Raw genomic sequence first — 24,798 nt, 5'->3', positions numbered from 1 at the left:
TTAGAAAATTTAAAAAGGAAAATGGATAGGTTAAAGTTAGATATAGTGGGAATTAGTGAAATTCGGTGGCAGGAGGAACAAGACTTTTGGTCAGGTGAATGCACGGTTATAAATACAAAATCAAATAGGGGTAATGCAGGAGTAGGTTTAATAATGAATAAAGAAAATAGGAGTACGGGTAAGCTACTATAAACAGCATAGTGAACGCATTATTGTGGCCAAGATAGGCACGAAGCCAACGCCGACTACAGTAGTACAAGTTTATATGCCAACTAGCTCTGCAGATGACGAAGAAGTTGAAGAAATGTATGCTGAGATAAAAGAAATTATTCAGATAGTGAAGGGAGACGAAAATTTAATAGTCATGGGTGACTGGAATTCGATAGTAGGAAAAGGAAGAGAAGGAATCGTAGTAGGTGAATATGGATTGGGGGTAAGAAATGAAAGAGGAAGCCGCCTGGTAGAATTTTGCACAGAGCATAATTTAATCATAGCTAACACTTGGTTCAAGAATCATAAAAGAAGATTGTATACATGGAAGAAGCCTGGAGATACTAAAAGGTACCAGATAGATTATATAATCGTAAGACAGAGATTCAGCAACCAGGTTTTAAATTGTAAGACATTTCCAGGGGCAGATGTGGACTCTGACCGCAATCTATTGGTTATGAACTGTAGATTAAAACTGAAGAATCTGCAAAAAGGTGGGAATTTAAGGAGATGGGACCTGCATAAACTGAAAGAACCAGAGGTTTTAGAGAACTTCAGGGAGAGCATTAGCGAACGATTGACAAGAATGGGGGAAAGAAATACAGTAGAAGAAGAATGGGTAGCATTGAGGGATGAAGTAGAGAAAGGTATCAGAGGATCAAGTAGGTAAAAAGACGAGGGCTAGTAGAAATCCTTGGGTAACAGAAGAAATATTGAATTTAATTGATGAAATGAGAAAATATAAAAATGCAGGAAATGAAGCAGACAAAAAGGAATACAAACGTCTCAAAAATGAGATCGACAGGAAGTGCAAAATGACTCAGCAGGGATGGCTAGAAGACAAATGTAAGGATGTAGAGGCTTACCTCACTAGGGGTAAGATAGATACTGCCTACAGGAAAATTAAAGAGACCTTTGGAGAAAGGAGAACCACTTGCATGAATATGAAGAGCTTTGATGGAAACCCAGATCTAAGCAAAGAAGGGAAAGCAGAAAGGTGGAAGCAGTATATAGAGGGTCTATACAAGGGCAATGTACTTGAGGACAATATTATGGAAATGTAAGAGGATGTAGATGAAGATGAAATGGGAGATACGATACTGCGTGAAGAGTTTGACAGAGCACTGAAAGACCTGAGACAAACAAGGCCCCGGGAGAAGACAACATTCCATTAGAACTACTGATGGCCGTGGGAGAGCCAGTCCTGACAAAACTCTACCATCTGGTGAGCAAGATGTATGAGACAGGCGAAATTCCCTCAGACTTCAAGAAGAATATAATAATTCCAATCCCAAAGAATGCAGGTGTTGACAGATGTGAAAATTATCGAACTATCAGTTTAATAAGTCACAGCTGCAAAATACTAACACAAATTCTTTACAGACGAATGGAAAAACTGGTAGACGCCAACCTCGGGGAAGATCAGTTTGGATTCCGTGGAAATGTTGGAACACGTGAGGCAATACTGACCTTACGACTTATCTTAGAAGAAAGATTAAGGAAAGGCAAACCTATGTTTCTAGCATTTGTAGACTTAGAGAAAGCTTTTGGCAATGTTGACTGGAATACTCTCTTTCAAATTCTAAAGGTGCCAGGGGTAAAATACAGGGAGCGATAGGCTATTTACAATTTGTACAGAAACCAGATGGCAGTTATAAGAGTCGAGGGGCATGAAAGGGAAGCAGTGGTTGGGAAGGGAGTGAGACAGGGTTGTAGCCTCTCCCCGATGTTATTCAATCTGTATATTGAGCAAGCAGTAAAGGAAACAAAAGAAAAATTTGGTGTAGGTATTAAAATCCATGGAGAAGAAATAATAACTTTGAGGTTCGCCGATGACATTGTAATTCTGTCAGAGACAGCAAAGGACTTGGGAGAGCAGTTGAACGGAATGGACAGTGTCTTGAAAGAAGGATATAAGATGAACATCAACAAAAGCTAAACGAGGATAATGTAATGTAGTCGAATTAAATCGGGTGATGCTGAGGGAATTAGATTAGGAAATAGACACTTAAAGTAGTAAAGGAGTTTTGCTATTTGGGGAGCAAAATTACTAATGATGGTCGAAGTAGAGATGATATAAAATGTAGACAGGCAATGGTAAGGAAAGCGTTTCTGAAGAAGAGAAATTTGTTAACATCGAGTATAGATTTAAAAGTCAGGAAGCCGTTTCTGAAAGTATTTGTATGGAGTGTAGCCATGTATGGAAGTGAAACATGGATGATAAATAGTTTGAACAAGAAGAGAATAGAAGCTTTCAAAATGTGGTGCTACAGAATAATGCTGACAAATGTCTCTTCTAGCCAATGCCAGTCTACTTTTTATATCTTCTCTAATTCGGCCATCATCAGTTATTTTGCTGCCCAAACAGCAAAGCTCATGTGCTAGTTCTAGTGTCTCGTTTCCAAATCTGATTTTGTTGATATCACCCGGTTTAATTCGACTACATTCCATTATTCTTGTTTTACTTTTGTTGGTGTTCATCTCATATCCTCATTTCAAGACACTTTCCCTTCCATTCAACTGCTCTTCCTAGTCCTTTGCTGTCTCTGACAGAATTATAATGCCATCAGTAAACCTCTAAGTTTTTATTTCTTCTCCCTGGACTTTAATTCCTACTCTAAATTTTTCTTTGGTTTCCTTCACTGCTTGTTCGATAATGTGTTGAATAACGTCGGAAATTGGCTACAGCCCTGTCTCATTCCCTTCTCAACCACTGCTTCCCTTTCATGCTCCTCGATTCTTGTAACTGCCTTCTGCTTACTGCATAAATTTTAAATGGCCTTCCACTCCCTGCTACCTGCAGAATTTCAACGTGAGTATTCTAGTCAACATTCTCTAAACCTACAAATGCTATAAATGTAGGTTTGCCTTCCCTTAACCTATCTTGTAAGATTGGTTGTAGGGTCAGTACTGCCTAGCTTGTTTTTACATTTTTCTGGAATACAAACTGATCTTCCCCGAGGTTGGCTTCTACCAGTATTGCATTCTTCTGTAAAGAATTTTTGTTTGTAATTTGCAACCATGACTTGTTAAACTGATACTTCGGTAATTTTCATGCCTGTTGGCAACTGCTTTCTTTGGTTTTGGAATTACTACATTCATCTGGAAGTCTGGGTGTGTTTCACCTCTCTCATATATTTTGCGCACGTGATGGAAGAGTTTTGTCATGGCTGGCTCTCCCATGGCTATCAGTACTTCTGACAGAATATCGTCTATATTGGAAATTTGTTTCGACATAGATCATTCAGAGCTTTGTCAAATTCTTCTCGCAGTATCGTCTCTCACATCTCATTTTCATCTGCGTGCACTTCGCGTTCTATAATACTGATTTCAGTTTCATCTCCCTTGTATATACCCTCACCACCTTTCAGTTCCCTCTTCTTTGCTTAGGACTGGTTTACCATCTGAGCTCTTGATATTCATGCAGCTGCTTCTCTTTTCCCTGAAGGCCTCTTCAGTTTTCCCGTGGGTGGTATCTATCTTTCCCCTAGTGAAATATGCTTCTAAATCCTTACATCTGTTCTCTAGCCATTCCCGCTTAGCCATTCTGGGCTTCCTGCCAAACTGATTTTCTAAAAGTTTGTATTCCGTTTCATCCGCTTCAGTTGCTGTGTTTTTAAATTTCCTCCTTGCATCAATTAAATTCAGTATCTCTTGTGTTATTCAAGAATTTCTACTAGGCCTGTAATTTTTACCTATTTGATCGTCTTCTGCCTTCACTATTTCAATCTCCTCTCTGCTTACTGCTGTGCCAAGTCTTTACTGCACTGCAAACACTTAAAATTCGATTTAGCGTAATACATCCGAAAGATTTGTTTGATATCCAGTGACCCATTCACAGATTTAGCGTCCCTTTTATTCACGTTAAGGTATTTTTAACCAACGCAAGTATTGAATAAGTTCTTTATTTTGATGAGTAGTTGTATGTTGAAAGAAGCCCTTCGCCTTTTCTTGTAGGTAGTATTTCCACAGTGTTTGTCTCCTTGATATACGACCTCTAGTTCACCTAGCTTCTTAATTGTGCTTCAGACGCTGTGTAATAAGTAGAGTGTTTAATTCTAATAAGTACAGACCTAAGTTTGGCAGCTTAGCTGGCCAAAGTAAAAGAAATGGCATTGGTATTGTGTACTAAACACTGGAAGCTAATGGAAGTAAACCTAGCACAGTGTTTATCATATGCTCCTTACCAGTTTACAAACCATCTGAATAAACCTAATGAGTTCCTTGCTTCACCCCCCAAGAGGGCAAGAGTAGTAATTTGTGGAGGCGGTGTTATGGGAGCAGCAGTAGAATATCATTTAGCAGAAATGGGTTGGGGACAACACACAGTTTTGATAGAGCAAGGCAGGTGAGCAAGAATTACTGCCATTTTTTCTGTTTCTATTGCACCTTTTGAATTTGGAAACACACAGAATGAAATAAGTGTCTTTTACTCAAGTCTTGACATATAATACTTCATTTAGGCGGAAGCAAACTATCATTGTTATTAGTGTTGGCCCAAGAAACTGATGATGCTAACCAGTATCAATTAACTAAAATTCCACAAGGAACAACAGTGCTGCATATAAAGGATAAGTAGGAGTAAGCATTAATGTTTATATATTAGATATGAACATCTAAAAGTTGGCTACTGCTTTGTGGAATAATCCTCTTACAAAGTAGATGAAAATTTAAGTTTTCAGTTACACATCTGTGCTGCAATTGAAATAGCTTGGTTTTTTTTTAAATTTAATGTCTAATATCTATTAATTGAAACCAGACATACATATTTATAATTTTTGTTGTGAGATGTGAAAGAATAATGATATGGTACCTATTAAAACTGTAATTCATCTGCAGGTTATTTACACACAGAGTATTTTGTCCATTGTAAGAGTAATAATCACCAATGTCTGAGGTAATATTTCAGATACCTTTTCCATAATAATAATTTTGGCTTAAAATTATGTGCTCTACACATATTGAGAACAAACTGCATCTAATGTGAGCAAAATGTAACTTTTTCAGACACTACAGCGTAATTAGCAGAGTTACAGATCGATGATCACTGTGTAACAGATCGTTTGTGTACATAATAATAATAATAATAATTTTATTGTCATTCGGCCATTACAGCAATAGACAACGTCATATACATACTAAAATACAATTAATAGTTTGAAAGAAACAACAGGTTTCTTGTTAACATTATAGTATTATATTACAGTTGATAAATTCTCTTATGTCATAGAATGGGTGGAGGACTAGCCAGTCATGAATTGTTTGTTTGAATAATTGTTCAGGTAATTCTTGAACAGATTGAGGAAGTTTATTAAATAATTTGTACCCCATGATTTCATAGCTGTTGAGTGACTTTGACAACCTGTGGTAAGGAATATAGAGGCACCTATTCCTTCTTGTATTGTGGCTGTGTACATTTTCTCTGGTTTTTGTTTCTGGTAATTTCTTCTTCGTATAAATTAGAACATAGTATATGTACAAGTTTATAACAGTCATGATTTTCTGTTCACAGAACAATGGTTTACAGTGTGCCTTATATGCAGAACCAGTAATTATCCTAATAGCTTTTTTTTGCAGTATTAATATGTCATGTACACAGCTAGAGTTCCCCCACAAAATAATTCCATATGTTATTATACTCTGAAAGAATGAAAAGTAGGATGTTCTAACATATTTTTCAGGAACACAATCCATAAGTCGCCTTAACAGGTAAATAACTCTAGACAATTTACCACTAATATATTGTACATGTTGACCCCAAGATAATTTATCATCAATGTATACCCCCAAAAATTTGACATAACTTGGATCATCTGACAGAAGCTTGTCTCTAAGACTACAGACCATCTGCTGTGTTTTGTTTTCATTCAGCAGGAATCCATTTGCCTTGAACCAATAGGATGCTTGGTCAATTGTCTTTGCTGCACAAGTTTTAAGGCTATTGAAATCCTCACTAGCATGAAGAAATGTTGTATCATCTGCATACAACACAGTGGTGGACTTGATAAATGACGGCAGATCATTTATCATTATCAGGAACAAAAAGGGGCCCAGCACAGATCCCTGCGGAACACCTACCTTGACTTGCTCTATATTCGACATTTCTCTCCCTACGCAAACAACTTGGTTACGATTCTGAAGATATGATTTTATTAATTTAAGGCTGTTATGTCTAATGCCATAGAATTCCAGTTTTTCTAGGAGTGGCTTATGCTTTACACAGTCAAAAGCTTTGCTTGGATCACAAAATGTGAGTTGAGCATAGCCCTTATCCTCAAACACTTGATGTAAGTATTTGACTACAAAGTCTATAGCATCCACAGTAGACAACTTTTTCCTAAAACCATACTGAGATTCACTAATTATTCCTAATTTTTCAAAATAGACAGATAGCTGTTGGTAAATTACACATTCCAGTATTTTAGAAAAAGTTGGGACTATGGAGATTGGTCTGTAACTGCAAGGTGAGTCCATATCTCCCTTTTTATATATTGGAATTACCCTAGCCACTTTGAGTTCTTCGGGAAAATATCCTTCAGATATGCATTTATTTATACAGAATGTTAAGGGGTACACAATATAGTTTATTACTTTCTTTAGTAAATTACAGGATATGTCGTATATATCTACACTGTCTGAAGATTTCATCCGTTTTACAATGCTTAGGACATGACTAGGTGAGACCTCGGAGAACATAAACGTACCTGTGTCTGTTGGTGTTCTGCAAACATTTTTAGAAAGTGACTCTGATGAATTGATATCAGGTTTGATTATAGTATTTCCTACATTTTCAACAGATTTAATAAAGAAATCATTGAATTTTTGGGGACTTATATTAATTTTTTTGCTTCTTACATCTTTAGCAACACCATTTATTAATTTCCATGCAGCTTTGCACTTATTTGTGGAATTATCAATGGTATTGAAATTACGTGCTTTTTTGGCTTCCACGATGGCTTTTTTATACTCATTCCTGCATTTAATATAGGCTAGTCTGGCATGTTCTGTTTTCTGATTGCTACATATATTGTGCAACACCATAACTTGGTTTTTCATACTTGATAATTGTTTAGTGAACCATGAATTTTGTCTGTTTGTAGCCCTGTTTGTAAAGCCTTTGTCAGTTAATTTGCATTTCTTTATGGGGATATTGTCATTAAATTGTGTCAGAAATGTTTTAAAAAATCTCTCAAATAATAGTTTCCCTGACAAATCAGCACTAAGACTATAACTTGTGTCACCATGACATTGGTTGAACCAGTCTCTCTCAGCAAGGGACTTACAGAGCTTAACAATTTTGTCATCTGTGATCTGTGACAGGCCTGGTGATTATAACTTTTGGGACAGGCTTAGGAATATTACTATTATCAATACAGAACCTACTTGTATAGTTTAAAGATACAGAGTCATGATCTGAAAATGGAAACGCTGTAACAGCACATGATTCTTCTGTAGTTTTAAAGTTGACAAAAATATTGTCTTGTGGGAACAAGAGTGCTGTCCTTATATTTCCCTGGGGTACTCCTGAGTGTGCACTTGACTCTGATTAACACTAACCATCCATGATAATATATTGAGCTCCATTATTTAAAAAGTTTTTGTGTCACTCATATAACTTAGAACCTATTCCGTATGCTTGGACCTTCGTTAACAGTCTGCAGTGGGGGCACTGTGCAGAATGCTCTGCAGAAATCTATTAAAATGAAAGCTTCCTGTTGCAATTCATCCACAGTTTGTGGAATATCATACTAGAACAAGTCAAGCTAAGTATTGCAGAAGTGATGCTTTCTAAATCCAATTCAATTTGTGAACAAAAGCTTTTTGCTCTCAAGGAAGTTTATTGTATTCAAACTTAGAATATTCTCAAGAATTGTGCAGCAAACTGATATGAAGAGTATTTATCTGTCATTTTGTAGGTCCATTCTTTCATCTTTTTAATGTAGGAGTCACAAGTACTTGTTTCTGGTCTCTTGGTACCATGCCGGCACGGTAGCTCAGTGTGTTCGGTCAGAGGGTTAACAGCCCTCTGTAATAAAAAAAACTGAGCTAATCGATCAACAACGAACTTAAACGGATGTCTTATGACGTCCGCCCCAAACAGATGTAACGAACAACAGTGAACAAAATGAGATTAAAAAAAAAAGTGAAAAGTTTAATTAAAAAAAAAAAAAAAAGAGTATGGGGTCCTGGGTTCGATTCCCAGTGGGCTCTAATTTTCAGTTAGCAGAAATGGCAAAAATCGGAAGCCTTCGGTCACATAGCATATTTGTTTCAGCACCCGGTCGCCGTCTATTGAGATCCTATAATACTGTATCTAACAATGTTGCCAAACAACCTTTATTACTGCCAACTCTATCTTGTTTTTCATACCATTTACCTGGCAAATGAATGATTTAGCTGCGCTCCTGCCCCGAGACGACTGGGTGTTTGTGTTGATCTCATCATTTCATCATCATTCATGAAAGAAGCAAAATTAGGCTGAGCAAAGGTTGGGAATTTGTACGGGCGCTGATAACCTCGCAGTTGAGCGCCCCGCAATCCAATCATCATCCCTCTTTAACTCTCAACAACATCTGGTTCTTTGATATTATCCAGGTCCCATCTCCTTAATTTCATACCTTTTTCCAGTTCCTTCAGTTTTACTTTACAGTTCATAACCAGTACATTGTGAGAATCCACATCTGCCCTGGAAATGTCTTACCACTTAAAATCTGTCTAACCACTACATAATCAATCTGAAACCTTCTGGTGTCTCCAGAGTCTTCCAAGTATACAGCCTTCTTTTATGAGGCTTAAACCAAGTGTTAACGATGATTAAATTAGCTCTGTGCAAAATTCCACCTGGCAGCTACCTCTTTCATTCCTTTCTCATAATCAATATTCACCTACTATTTTTCCTTCCTTCCTTTTCATAGTATCGAATTGCAGTCCCCCATCACTATTAAATTTTCGTTTCCTTTGCCACATTTTGCAGCAAAATCAGCTTCAAATATTAAAGATAAGCTACAGAGTTTTAAGACGTTTCCTGACAGGAAATTAACGTTAGATGAAACGGTGTAATACAAGTGAGATCTGTTTTTAATTTCATTTTTTATTCTATCAAATACACTGACACATTGTTAGCTCAAACAGTCTAGCCCTAATCTTCAGTTAGCAGAAATGGCAAAAATTGGAAGCCTTCGGTCACATAGCATATTTGTTTCAGCACCCGATCGCCGTCCGTTTAGATCCTATAATACTGTATCTAACAGCGTTGTCAAACAAGCTTTATTAGTGCTAACTCTATCTTGTTTTTCATACCATTTACCTGGTAAATGAGTGATTTAGCTGCGCTCCAGAAGTGTGACTTTTTTCACGCTCATTGACTTCTTTTCTGGTCTTTTTTTTTTTTTTTTTTTTTTTTTTTTTTTTTTACCCCTTACTGGAAATGCTGTTGCAGCATAGCTGACAATAGCAAAGTATCACAAATAATAATGAAGAAAGACGTTCTAAGCAAAGCAGGCTTTGATTTACACAGGATGAGTCAGATGTCGTATAGGCCTATTTCACCGTTGCAATCACCAATGTGTCAATGACTGAAATGAGGAGAGAAATGGCGCAGTTGCAGTGCAGTAGTTTACTAAGAGTAAGAAGTAACATAATACAGTGAATTTTGTCCTGTAAATACTTAGCAGAAACATTATTTTTTATTTACATTTTTATTGTGAGAAGAAGAAAGTTATGCGAAATAACTTAGCGTGACGATGTTTATTAAACAAAAATTTTGTGCCCAGATTAGATGTTTAAAAATGACCTGATATATGCGTTTTACAGAAATAAAATCCAATATTGTTATATCTGCATTCGAAGTACAGGTGAATGCAGAAATCATTTCACTACTGAAACGCGCAAGGCACGACTCAAAATTTTTATTCTTTTGTGCTTTCCAGAGGCTCTATATTTTTGAATGTCTATACATTTTCTCCCCGGTTATTAAAATCCGACAAAATGAAATGTCGTTTACGTGTTTAACATAAGAAGCAAAGTCCTGAGGAACAATTATTTTCTGAAATTGTTTTACACTGTATTACACACCTGACATGGGTAAAGTCAATTACTTTTCAAGAACTTGATTCCAAAGTAAAAAAAAAAGAAAAAACTTCGAAATAATTCTAGCATTGATTGCTTTTGGGTTTGTCTATGTATAAAATTTGATCAAATTGTTCTTCTTGCAGTTGGAGTTAACCTAGCATCTACCTCACTGTATTTTCGTAGACATCCCTCAACCCTCTCCTCTCCCACATAAATGCCTAACACAGTATAATTATTGCAAAAATAAAACTGCAAAATAATACACCTTGCTTTATCTCAGCTTTTTTCTGACTTTTTTGTAGATACATTTACCTAATTTCGTTTTAGAAAGTTGGCAACACTTGTAGTGAAATTGCAACAAGAACTCCATTATTGAACATGAGGGTGTTGTGTAGGTTCCAACTGTTTGAATCAAACACATTGTTGCCACATAAACCGTGCTAGCGAAAGACGTCTATTCGGTGTGCTACTGAGACGTAGTGACACTGTAGAAATGATACAGTGACAACAGTGCGTTTCTATCCGCGAGCCAAGGGAAAGGTGTCTGTAGGCAGAAGATAGAAAATGTGGAAGAGGTGAATTCACATACCTGTGCAGGTTGATTCTTAAGTCATCTTTCTCACTTTTTGTTGTTTTTTTTTCTTTTTTTTCCGCCCTCTCTGACAAAGGAAATATTTTTTTAAAGAGAGTTCTTTATTCGACAGTAACCATGTAAGCCAATAGCTAGGCTGACCAGACACCTGGATTTGTTGGGACAGTACCGGCTTTCACATAATTGTAATGGAATCCCGGGAAAACCATTCTGGACACATAATTGTTCCAGTTTTTAACCGAGAGAGAAAATGCGTGCAATAATATATCTCATTTAATTAAGTATTTGCGAAGAAAAGTTACTTGGTATTAGAACGTTATAAAAATCTATACTTTGCAGTGTGTTGGTCTACCATATTTGGTTTAACTAGTTTTATGCCTAAAGAAGGAGAAAGAGATATGTTGAAAAGAAAAGGAGGTATAACCTATCCCGCCTCTAACTTTCCGACCTTCAACTTCACGGTACTCCAGAAAAGTAAAACCAGGATCAAAGAAGGTACAAAGGAGTAACAGTTCAGCCATTTCTCTTAACGAGACTGCAGCTACATGGTAGTTAATTTTGAGAAGAATGTGAGCGATATGGTGTGTATTGCCAGTGCTTATTGAATTTCGTTTTGCATATATGCACGCGTGTCCTAACAGTCTTCAGTCAAATGAAATCTTAAATTTTAGTATGGAAAGTATAGTAGGTATCTGATTACTAATTAGTAATATTACATAGTTTACAGGATTAATAAATTGTACCTGAGTACCTAGGAAGTGACTGAACATCATAGAAACTACACTGAAAAGCCAAAGAAATTGATACGCATGCCAAATATAGTGTAGGGCCCCCGCAAGCACACAGAAGTGCCGCAACGTGACGTGGCATGGACTCGACTAATGTCTGAAGTAGTGCTGGAGGGAACTGACAGCATGAATGCTGCAGGCTGTCCATAAATCCGTGAGAGTACGGGGATGGAGATCTCTTCTGAACAGCACGTCGCAAGGCATCCCAGATATGCTCAATAATGTTCATGTCTATGGTGTTTGGTGGCCAGCGAAAATGTTTAAACTCAGAAGAGTGTTGCTGGAGCCACTCTGTAGCAATTCTGGACGTGTGGGATGTCGCATTGTCCTGCTGGAATTGCCCAAGTCTGTCGGAATGCACAATGGACATGGATGGATGGAGGTGATTAGACAGGAAGCTTACGTACGTTCCACCTGTCAAGAGTCATATCTAGACGTATCAGGGGTACTATATCACTCCAACTGCACGAGCCCCACGCCATTACAGAGCCTCCACCAGCTTGAACAGTCCCTTGCTGACATGCAGGGTCCATGGATTATGAGGTTGTCTCCATCACTATAGGCGTCTATCCACTCGATACAATTTGAAACGAGAGTCGTCCGATCAGGCGACATGTTTCCAGCCATCAACAGTCTAATGTCAGTACTGATGGGCCTAGATGAACCGTAAAGCTTTGTGTTGTGCAGTCATCAAGGGTACACGAGTGGGAATTCAGCTCCGAAAGAGCCCATATCAATGATGTTTCATTGAATGGCTCACATACTGACACTTGTTGATGGTGCAGCATTGAAATCTGCAGCAATTTTCGGAAGAGTTCCACTTCTGTCCACTTCAGTCATCATCGGTTCCGTTCTCGCAAGATCTTTCTCCTACTGTGGCGATGTTGGAGAGCTGATGTTTTATCAGATTCCTGATATTTACGGTACATTTGTGAAATGGTCGTACAGGAAAATCCCCAATTCATCGCTACCTTGGAGATGCTGTGTCCCATCACTCGTGCGCCAGATACTTGTTGTCTTAGGCATTGCTGACCGCAGTTCTGTATTCTGCCTGTTTACATATCTCTGTATTTGAATACGCATGTCTATACCAGTTTCTTTGGCACTTCAGTAGCCTATATATCCAAGCTATTACAATAAAAATGTATCTCAATCTAGATTCCAAGGTTCTCGGGCATACTGCCACATGCACTCATCAAAGGTTCACCATATTTCAGCGAACAACCGTTCTACAATTGCATCTAGCAGTATGTCTGAGAATCTTGGAAGCATCATATATGCTGGGAAAGCCTCAGATCACATATGTATCAGATTTTGTTTCTTTCTGGAGAAAAGGAGTTCATGTATGTGTAATGTAGCTACATTCCCCTTTCCAGTTCACAAAATGAAGATACATTCTTGCTATGGGTTTTTCAGCTGCTGTATCCTCATAGGCCTATTATTGATTGTGAAATATCATGATAACTGACAAGAAGGGTAAGTGTAAGTGTAGTAATGAAGTTAAGTATAAATACAAGTGTCCAGATTTTTTTCTCTTCGAAATCTGGTCAGCCTACTCTGACCCATTAATAATCTCAGTAAAATAAGAAATAATCTCACCTGTACCAGATATGTGTGTATCTCACTTTCAACTTCATTAGTATTTCTTCAGCCATTGGAGGAAAAAGTAATTGCTGGGAGACATATTGAGTGAATACAGCAGATGAAGAAACCCTTCAAAGCAGATTTGCAACAGCAATATCAGTCATTCATAATAGATTGCTGTTTCATTGCATTTTACATTTGTTACATATCAGGGAAGGGTCTCTAACGTGTGAGCTGGATATACAGTTTATTTAAGAGCTGTAGGCCTACACCAAAATGGCTTTACATAATGAAATATTAGTGTGTTAAATGTTAATTATAATGTACACTGAAACATTAATGTTTAGAATTTCTGTGAAGGTACCCCTTAATAGAGTTGAAGATGTTGCCCAACTCTCGTCTTTAATTCAGTCTTAAACCCTACAACATTACTCGCATTTCAATGATATACTCTGGTATGTTGTCGAGTACATGTGTGCCAATGTATCCAAACTCATTTCTGCACTAATGTTAAGCACCTGAAGTCTTTGTAGAGGTTGTTATTGATTCTCCTACCAGTATTATTTTCATGTTTTGTAGCATTTTTTGAAAAGGAAATATTTAGAATGACTGTGGACATTAATGAGTATCTATATATATTGTGAAGCAGGCTTAAAAATGCTACAGGGTTTTAAAAATAAATAAATAAGTTTATATAAAGAAGACTCTGACAGCTATTGCAGAACTAACAACACAAGTAACTCTTATAAACCATGTCTCTTTTATGAAAATATAGCCTCCGTAATTCATTACTGAATGTAAATATGCAGCATGAACTAGTTTCTTGACATTTAAATCACCATTATTGATAATCATTTGTACTGTAAATTAGCTGAATGAAAGCAATTCATTAATTTTAGGATTTCAGTTAAGTTTTGATATATTTGCAGTGTCAAAAAATGTAATGCCATCAGCCTCTTGTATGTCATGATTTTGAGTATAGCTGGTGGATATCTATGAAAAGTAATGAATTGTATATGCTGAGACTAGGCAGAACTTAATGATAATACAGTTACCTTGAATCACCTGTTGATATTTTCTAGTAACACATTAGCTACCTTTTAAGTAAAATAGCAGATACTACATTTTATTTCTAAACTGTCATCTACAAAAGGTACAAGCTTTTCCGGGGGCCAAAGTCAGACTCCAGTGACCAGATACAGTGAGCAAGTGTGTTTGAGTTGTGCTTGTGTGAAGTGTGTGTGTTTTCTCTTTTGGAAGAACATTGTAAATATTTTAGCAGTCTTTTACATTGTGCCTGTCTATGACTCAACACCTCTTCTATGTGGTGAGTAGCAATCCATACATTTCACACTGTTTTTAAATTCTTGTACAAATTTATTTATTTAATCTTTGCCCATGGACAGTAACTGATAATGTTCAGTTGAGAGTGTTAGGGTACACATACAATTTTATACAGTAAATCTACAGTAAAGAATACAGAATTACATTTTACAGGCACACAAGAGGTTATTACTCATTTTCTCTTACAATGAACAGTTAATATTTAATTTGATATTTAATTCTTACTTATAATAAACATTCATAACAGTCTCCCACTAATGGAAAGATGTTTAATTCCCCTCTTTCAACCTGGGGATGGCCATATATGCCAAAGTAGTTATTGCAGTGTTGCCTTTTTTAGCCGTAAACTAGAAAATACCTTGTAGCAGATGTTCAGCTGCAAAAATTAGCCTCATTTTAGAATCCAAATAACTCCTTAATCACTTTCAATAGGCATTTATGAGATATTGCACCATTAACCTGAAGGTGCTTGAGCCAGCTATACAGCAAATGGAATATGGATCAGCTAACAGGCTTCAACTGTGACATCAAGAATCACGATTAATAAAATATTCTGGGCTATTATTGGATGGATTTTCCATTAAAACCCAACATATCATTCGACCCCATCTGCAGAGGACATTTTCAAGAGGGATCGTAGCTTCTTTGAATGTCCGATTTACACCCTGGCTCACTGCTGACTGCTGCAAAATTCTGTTTACATGGGCTCTCATAGAATGGCATGACATCACATCCTTTGAATACCCAGACACAATAAGCTGTTGTCGATTGTTATCGTCCACTGCTGCTACCACCCCATGGGGTATGTTTTATACACATCTTCTTCAGCATCAGGATCCAGACGTCATTCAATTTCAGGTTCTTCTTCCTCCTGGAATTGCTGGAGCATTTAACAATCTGTATGGCTTCTCTGTATAGACATTCATGGTATCTGCTTGTGGCTGCCAGTGTTTGAGTCCTATGAAAATGAATATGGTGGTTTCCTGACTGCAAAACATGTTCCATAACAGATGATCTGTCAGTCTCTCCACTTCTTTAGTTGCCCTTGTGCTCTTCTTGTCATTTTTAACTGTTGTTTTTGTAGTACCCACATACATCTCCTCAAACTACGCAGAATTCTATAAATTTTTACCTTTTCCAGCAGTTTGCGAGAATCCTTGGCCAATTTTAGACGTAGCTGTATCTTCCGGGTGGGTTTGTAGATTACCATGATGTTCTGTTTTCCCAAGATTTTTCCTATGCAGCCAGTAATGTTGTTAATGAAAGGCAGGAAAACTTAATTTCACAGACATTTGTGCATCGCTATAATTTTTGTGCAGTGGGTGAATAATTGTTCTTGAGTAAAGCATTGGTAATGTGTTTTAATTCCGTGTCAAGCAGCTGTGATTTACAGATGTTCCTTGTTTTATCCAAATAAATTTTTTTATATGTCTTTGTTTTGTTATGGGAGGTGGTTCAAATCCTGGTGTAGGTAATGGTCTGTGTGCATGGGTTTTCAGCAAATAGCCCAGAATATTTTATTAACTGTGAGATTTCCGGCCGTGAAAGTTTATATTGTACAATTACGACATCAAGAATGTGTATTATAGTGCCTAAAGGCCAATATAGTCAGTCAGATCCACACACAGGACTTCCAATGACATTTTCTGATATTTTTATGGTTTCCCCGCCCAAATTATCTTACATGCAGAGATGGTGACTTCCTGTCAGATTAGTTTCACACAAAAGAATGATGTTGCTCATGAAAGCATTTTAAATGTCACCCTGTTTTTAATAACGTCAAACAGCTAGTAATGTGATGTATTCAGTGTCCCTTATTTGTGGAGATCTTTCCAACTTCCTAATCTTCTTCCAGTTAAGAGACTGGAAGGATGGACAAAAAGTATTGGTTTATACTTTAGAAAAACTATTTTAACAGCCTTCAGAAAGCAATAATAGCCTTTGGGAACCATGCAAATAATTTCTTTTAGAAATAAGGAGTGGCAAACACTGATGTTTTATAGCAGTGCTGGAGTGAAAATCCATCCTGACTTCTTAAGAGGACAAGAATTGAAAATAGTAAACAGAAGGATGTTTTCAAAATATAAATTTTAAACTTTTTTTTTTTTTTTTTTTTTTTTTTTTTTTTTAAAATATTTAAGTAAGCATCTGATTTAAAACAAGGTACCTAATTTGCTACTCAGTGGTCTTCTTCAACTGTGTACTCAGGTTTCAACTTCCCAATAAAATATAATTATGGCTGAGCCATACATGATCCTGAGAGTGCTGGAGCATATCAGACATCAAAAATATTTAAGTAAACATCTGATTTAAAACAAGGTACCTAATTTGCTACTCAGTGGTCTTCTTCAACTGTGTACTCAGGTTTCAACTTCCCAATAAAATAACTTTAATTATGGCTGAGCCATACATGATCCTGAGAGTGCTGGAGCATATCAGACATCATCACATGAAAAAATTTATCATCTTCTTTGATTCCCTCGATATTCTAAAGGTACTACAGGTTGGTTTGAAGAACGTTTCTGGACAATTCGAGCAAATGGTTTGGCCATCCAGATCACCTGGCATGAATACCATTGAGCATATATGGCCATATGGGGCATAATCAAGTCAGTTCATGCACAAAAAACTGCATCAGCAACACTTTTGCAATTATAGATGGCTATAGAGACAGCATGGATCAATATTTCTGCAGGGGACCTCCAATGACTTGTTGAGTCCATGCCATGTCAAGTTGCTGCACTACGCTGGGCAAAACGAGGTCTGACGTAATATTACGAGGTATCCATGCCTCTTGTCACTTCAGTGTAAAGAGGCTTACAGGGATAACAGTGTGTCAGTCCTTTGCAGGCTGTCAGCTCTGTGTTGAGTTAAAGAGCCACTACACAAATGGGACATGAGAAGGGGCTGGTAGTGAGGAACAAGAAGCCAAGGCTGGTAAAACCAGTTTGACCATTGCGTACCTCATACAGCTCAGTCAGGTGAGATGAAATCGTGATAGCACATCTCTGAATAGGGCGAGATGAAATCGTGATAGCACATCTCTGAATAGGGTGAGATGAAATCGTGATAGCACATCTCTGAATAGGCCGAGATGAAATCGTGATAGCATCTCTGAATAGGGGAATCTCCATTAATACGTGGCTTTACACTCCAGGTAAAGAGACATCAGTGTGTAGTGCTCTTATGTTGTGTGGTTTGCTGTATGCAACATATGTTATATGGTTCACTGTATGTCACACGTTAAATGAGTGCACCTCTTGGTTTTACAAGAAGACAAAAGTATACTAAGTGGACTCATGCACTATATTTTATGTGACAATGGTACGGGTATGGAAAAACTTTCAAAATTTTATATATTTTCTGAACTCTAACATCACGTTGGAGGTTTTAGCAAATTGCAGAGAGACAGGAGTATTGGTTTTTAGTCCAGCATTCCACCAGACAGATAGCTTTTGCCATATAATTTTAAACCAAAGTCTCTCCAGTTTCCCCCATTTTCACTACAAGTTTTAGAACTAACAGCTAACATGTTTTACTCTTAGTAAAAAAAAATTTACTGCTTGGGTGGGGGGAGGGAGGAGGGGGGTTCAAGAAATGTCCTATTTTACTTATATGAGAAATTCTTCATGTTTATCATTTTTATTCAGCCGAGCTCCATAATATTTTTATTGGCACTACCGGTATATAGTTGGCTATCATACATTTAAACATACCATTATCCTCAAGACCAGCAACAGCATCACCATCACCACCATCTGCATAGGTGTGGTGGAACAGACACACATATATTTTACAAAAGTCTGTTTCACTCATTTTGCACAGTAAATTTCTTTTATACTGTTTCATCGCTAGTACATATGTATGACCAGTGAATAAACCTGTAATGTTCCCAGCATAATTTTCACTTTACCTGATGTACAATAAAACTTCTACATTTTTTTGATTGCAGCAAATTGATACCAACAAGGATGGTGTGGTGACTATCGATGAACTGGTGGAATGGTGCTCACGAGATGAGCGCATTCTGCAGTCACTGGAGACTCTCGACACTGTCTTGTGATCCTTGCTGCTTCAAGAGACTCTGATGTCCTCTTTGTCCATGGTGGTTTCTACTCCACTTCTATCAACACCGGTCTTGGAACACAGCAGTTTGGTAACATGACGCAGTCCGGCATCTACAGTGCATGCCACCTGTTGGCAAGTACTGTAAATAAAACATTCAGTGCTGCGAACAGATGGCGATCAACAGACGTAGAGGGAATGGTGCAGTTATGTGGGCAATATTATCATGAGATAGCATAACACAATCCCTCCTTCCCAGCAACACCACCAAATAAACTTTTCAATGCTGTTTCAGCCAATGTACAACGGAACCCTGCTCGTGAGTGAAAAGAAGTATGCTCACTAGGTTTCCACCTGCTAGATTGACACCACTGAGAACTTCCACTTCCTATTTGTTGAAGCAGATTAACATTGTTATGATTGTTTCCATCACTTTTGCTACATTTTGTGAAAAATGCAAGATGCTTACGTGTGTGTGTGTGTCTGACCTGTACATTTTTAGCCTTTTGCAGTGCCATTAAACTAGAGTGAAGCTCAAAACTTCAAAAAGAATAAATCTTCTGTGCTGTAAACTTTTTCACGGTTTGCAGTAGTATGCAGTTTTTATGAGTTCAGCAGAGCTTCTGGCCATTTGCCATAAATCTGCGCATGTAAATATGAAATAAGCTGAACATAAGCCTGAAACTACCCAAATTGTGCATTTTAGTAGCAATTATAGAGTAAAATAAAATTATTTCTTGCTGAATGACTGCTTTTCAGGTGTAAAAACTTGATTCTTTTAAACTGATGCAGTAGAATTTTTTACACAATTTCTGTGTTCACAGAAACATTGAACACAAATGTACAACCATTGTAAAGTTGATGCACTACAGATTCACTGTGTACACAGAACTCAATGAAAATGGAGTACAGTAATGGAAAATGCTACCTGTCAGTATTGCCCACTTACCATAATTAGTCAAACGGGTCTTACAAAGGTAGAATGAAAAAAATTTCAAACGCTCCCTTTACCTAAAGTGGGGAAAGAAAACTAAAGGGGGGCGCTTCCATTTGAGACAAAGAGTATATAATTTTTTCACTTTATACATTAATATTGTTTCTTGCTGACTTTGAAATGCAGTCATTTAGACACTTAACTGAACTGTAAATAAAATTTAAAAGCTATTTATGAACAGTATTGATGTTTGCTTCTAGCAATAACCACTCTTCTTGGAGCAACTAAAATATGAATATTCAGTATTATGTGAGAATCGAAGTGCCCATCTAATAGTGAATCAGAAAGAAATGAACATGAATTATAATGCTGTCACCTCTGGCAGCTCATACAAAGATCATTGTTATGAATTAAAACCCTGAAATTATAAGACATGATAATTAAGCACTTACTGTGAAGGAAAACAAAATTCTCTGAAATCGCAACAAAGTTATTTGTGCAGACTGTGTTCATATACATGTCATTTAAAGTTTCTTTACTACTTCTTGTGAAGATTTGTTTCTAATATTTGAATAATTGTTCTTACTTCCATAGCTTTTTAAATTTGTGTGTAAATGGCCTCTCTTGAGAATAGCATCTGCAGTACTACTTCATGCTTCTTATTTCGGTATACTGAATGAGTGAGTGCTATAGTAGTGTCATCACCTCTTTTGTTACGTAAAATCTCACTTCCCTTTTTTTCTTTTCTTTTTTTCCTTCTTTTCCCCCCCAGCTGTGCAATCGACATGGACACAGTCAATGCCAGTTTATGAAATTGTCCCGATCTCTGTGAAAGTGTTATTTCAAATACACAAAAATCTTCACATAATTAGCTGGAATATCAATCAGTTATGAGTGTAATGTTTATGTTTGGACTTCTAGTTAGAGCACTTAAGTAAGATTCATTCAAAAGAAATTCCACTGTTTTTTTAGAAACTAAGCATTCATCCTTGATGGGCATTTTGGTGGCTAAAATGGCCAGTTTATTAAAAAACTCACAAGAATCTTTCTTGGCAATAAGAAGAGCTTTAAACAGAGAGCTCCATATAGTAGTGATGGTACTTAGGTCACAGTTTTAAGATACTGTGAAGATAATAGACATTAAACTTTTTTATTCTGACTATGGCCCTTTATAGAGATTGCCTCTCCAATATGGCTTACATATGGTAGTTGTACCTGTCCTCTTCTGTGATATGTGGGTTGCTCCAGATAGACTGAACCTCATGTCAGCTCACCTCACCTGAGTCTTTCATTAGGTTGTAAATACAAATGAGCTGCAACAGTGACCTCATGTCCGGCAGCCAGAGTTAATTGTAATCACCAGTGTTTTGCTACTGTGTGTGTTGTGTCTTGTTCCATTACAAGATCATATGACATTATGTGTGAAGACTGTATAACTTGTACAGCAATTAGAAAAACTATAACTTTTTTTTCATATGAACCAATGAAAAAATGCAGCAGGCAGGTGGACCACAGCAATTTGAAATTTCTGATGAATTTTCTCTGGATCGTGCATTTGAGCAAAGATGATACTTTGACTGTAACAGAATTATATGTTTAAAAGGACAATTGACACACATGCTCATAAAGAAAAGTATTCCAAAATGGGAGTGAGAACTATGTATTATGTGTTTGAAAAGATAATGTTTTGAGGAGCCAATGACTATTAAATATTCATGGAAAATAGTAACTGGTTTCTCAATTTCTAATTATAAATACAGAAACAGCACTTGCAGTTTGGTCAATATGCCATTGCTTATTAGAGAATGCAAACTTTCATCTCATGTCTTCGTCGGCCCGATGCCTCGAATAATTCTATAGATATCATAACTTTTCCATGTTTGTACTACTCTTCAAATTCATGTTAGTATGCAAAGTAACTGTAATAGCTGTGATATGTCACAGATGAATTGTTTTAGAAAATCTACAAACAAACTGTTTGCTCCAGGATAATTACAACAAAAATGATTTCCTTGAATGACTTCATTGTTCTATAGTATTACTAATGTATTGTACTTCTTGTAACTATAGGAACGAGGTCCATGTGTGACACTTAAATTGCAGACAAGAGTTGTAAAAGAAAATGTTTCTGCAGCGTGTGTCAAAAACATCAAATTTTTTGTGTATGAACCTCCGATAGTGACATTATGGTATCAGTAATTTTTGCTGTTTTCTCAGTGGACAGTGTGTTGAGTTTATTCACATGCTCTTCTTTCTTAAGACTGCTCATTATCATTTCTTTTGACTTTTGGTTGTCTTTCTGTTTGTTGGAATAAAATTCTGTTATACTTTCAAAAATGAAATGTGCTGATAGCAACTCATACTTGATGCAGTAATCTCTAATTATCACCTCCTCATTAATGACAGTAAATTAATTTCCGTTACTCTACACAGTGAAATGTTACATTAGTCCATCCATTATCTCATTATATGGCTAAGCATAACTTTGTTCCAGAAATTTGGACCATTCTGTCGGCTACTCAGCATATGCATTAATACTGGTTCATGATCAGAAATGAAACATATTCATTTGTCTTCCCATTACCTGTCCATGAGTGTTCCACAGTATTAATATTCAGTAAATTCATGCACATATACCTTTCATTCATATGTATAAATTTTCATGTGTCATAAAGTTTCACAACTTTTTCATGTACTTGCTACATATATGTTCTAAAGTTCAGTAAAAAAAGTCTGTTAGTTTCATATTGATATTCTGTTGCACAAATTGTTACAGTTTCTTAGAATTGCTCTACTATAAACTATATTTTTTATGTAAAAGTTCAATCACTTCATAAAAATATCCTGGTAATATATTTCTTTTCCACATTAGAGTAAGGAAGCATGAAGTGATTGTCATTGCCTTGTAATGAACTTAAGAAATTTCACTATCCATACAATTATAATTGCACATCTAGGAGGAGACCTTCAGATCATGTTACATTATCTTGCATCCTGGTAGGTTAAAGAAATGACATTTATAGTTTAGAATGCCCATGTGGTACATGAGTGAACCTTATTGTTCAACATGCTATAACAACAAGCTTATCTATAATTTAAGAGCTATTTTGTAAGATGACATATCTCCTCTTTATGAACCAATTTATTTGTAACATGCTTACACTGAGCTCATTACACACCTAGTCTTTATTAAATTATAGTTACATGTAAATGCATTTGCCACTGCATGTAGTGCAGTGTCTCTTCAGCAGCAGATCCTAAAAACACTAAGACCTGTGATCTTCCCACACATTGGATCAATAACATCACAGCCATCAGCATAAATTATTTGCCAGGATTAATTCTTCTTTATAACAGATAGTCAACAATTTGTTAATAACAATGAGTTTCTCAAAATTCAGTGGGTTGTATGCATACAGCAGCAAAATCAATAACGAAAGGGCTGAGGTTTGTACCCCCTATTATTCAAAATCCTCTACATACAAGGAACTGCATCATAAGAAGTGAATGGAACTGTATTTTAGATCATGACTTTTACAGTGTAAACAGTTTTTATAATTATCTCACTATACGAGGTTCCTCTAACTCAAAATGCAGACTGCCAAAAGCACATTGGAACACAACCACAGATCAAAATTTGTAGGCACTGAATGGAGAGGTGCATCTGAAAAAGAGTCAATATTCCCCCATTCCCTTTTTTCTCAGCCCTTAAATATACAATGAAGGTTCACTCAGACACCAAAAGCAAGAGAAATTAAGCTTGTAGTCCAGGACATTTTTAATCCTAGCACTTCCCACAAAATTGTTAGGGAAAAAAAAAAATTTGAAGTTATAAAAATCGTAAAGAGCCATTTTGTTTTTTAAAAAGCAACAACACCACGTTTTCAGTATGTCATATTGCTTTCTGTTTATGCACATGAAGCACCAATCACCTGTGAAATGAAATAGTTCACAGAGATTCCACTTCAACACAAAGTGTAATATGATGAATGAAATATTTCAAATGGAGCATAAGATCTCATTGCAAATGATTGAGGCAGTGTGTATAACACTGTATTCTGCACTGAAACCAGGTTTTAATAACTCACTGGTGTTGTGCTTGCACTAATTTGCCAGACATTTATATTGGCAGTTTGACTGTTCAACATCTAAGTTGTCTGTTTACAGCATAAATTTAGTGTTAAGATAAATTTGTTCCTTTTGCTTGACACCAAAGTGATAGCAATATTTCCTTAAAAATTATTTTAGTATTACATTCAGATTTGATAAGTAACACCCGACTTGACTTTGAAACACAGCAGGCATATGTCCATAGTAGCATCTCTTTCTGCAATAACCTGTCTCACTGTGAGTGCTGGATCACACATCAACTGTATCAAAGTTTATGCAGAAGCATTTCAAATTCTCTGTGCACTTCTTGTTGATTCCTTTTAAATGCATAATGAACTGTTGATATTTTATAAAATGGTGTAGTATATGGAAATGTTTTACTTTTAATAAATATTTAACATACAATGTTAAATAGTGATATTGCTATTAAACTTTTCGAAAGTCTTGTTTGTTGTAATAGAATAAATTCTTCTATAAACTTTCCATCAGTGTCTTCATACTAATAGAATATTTCATCCATATCTTTCTAGTGTACTTGAATAAAAAATTCATATTCAAAGATTTTATGAGAAAAGTCACATCAAAACAATCTACTGACAGAAATGTATTCTAGCTAAGAAAATATATTGAAATTTGTGGTAAATCGTAATTTTACTACCAGTGTTACATAAATGTTGGTAATGAATCTATGACAGTGCCAACAGCATATTCTAGTAATTTCAGGTACCAACATTTTGACCTGGTCAAGGAGTGAAAACTGCAATCATGGTGCAGTGCACCCTGCCTTGTCCAAATTTGTTTCCAGGTCATCAGCTGTAATAATATATTTTACTCAGCACTAAGTTATTTACAACTGTTAAAGACAATATGAGAATATTGTAACAGAACAGCAGTACAATGGTGCTGTTAATATTAACAAACTCAAAACAAAGGTACATTTGAATTGAGTGGATTTATTTTGATTTTACCTGTTGAAACAATCACTTGCATATACTTGTATATTTTTCTTCCTATTTGTAATTTGTCTTTATAAATAAATATAAAATTATATTCTTTAAATATAATTTTGTTGTTTGTTTCATAAAAAATATTTAATAGTT

The 24,798-nt window shown here is 36.3% G+C and overlaps 1 protein-coding gene across 1 annotated transcript in view; it reads left to right on the top strand.

The window, feature by feature from the left end:
• The window catches only part of LOC126260422 (Kv channel-interacting protein 4-like), a 575,073-nt gene extending 555,892 nt beyond the window's left edge, over nt 1-19,181 (top strand). The window contains exon 6 of the mRNA XM_049957750.1: nt 18,542-19,181. Within this exon, the coding sequence (XP_049813707.1) occupies nt 18,542-18,652 (111 nt within the window). The 3' untranslated portion in view covers nt 18,653-19,181. The remainder of the gene's footprint in view (nt 1-18,541) is intronic.
• The last annotated feature ends 5,617 nt before the right edge of the window (nt 19,182-24,798 follow it).

Source organism: Schistocerca nitens, chromosome 5 (assembly GCF_023898315.1).
Source record: "Schistocerca nitens isolate TAMUIC-IGC-003100 chromosome 5, iqSchNite1.1, whole genome shotgun sequence".
Classification (NCBI taxonomy): domain Eukaryota; kingdom Metazoa; phylum Arthropoda; class Insecta; order Orthoptera; family Acrididae; genus Schistocerca; species Schistocerca nitens.
This window is presented reverse-complemented; position numbering and strand designations above follow the sequence as displayed.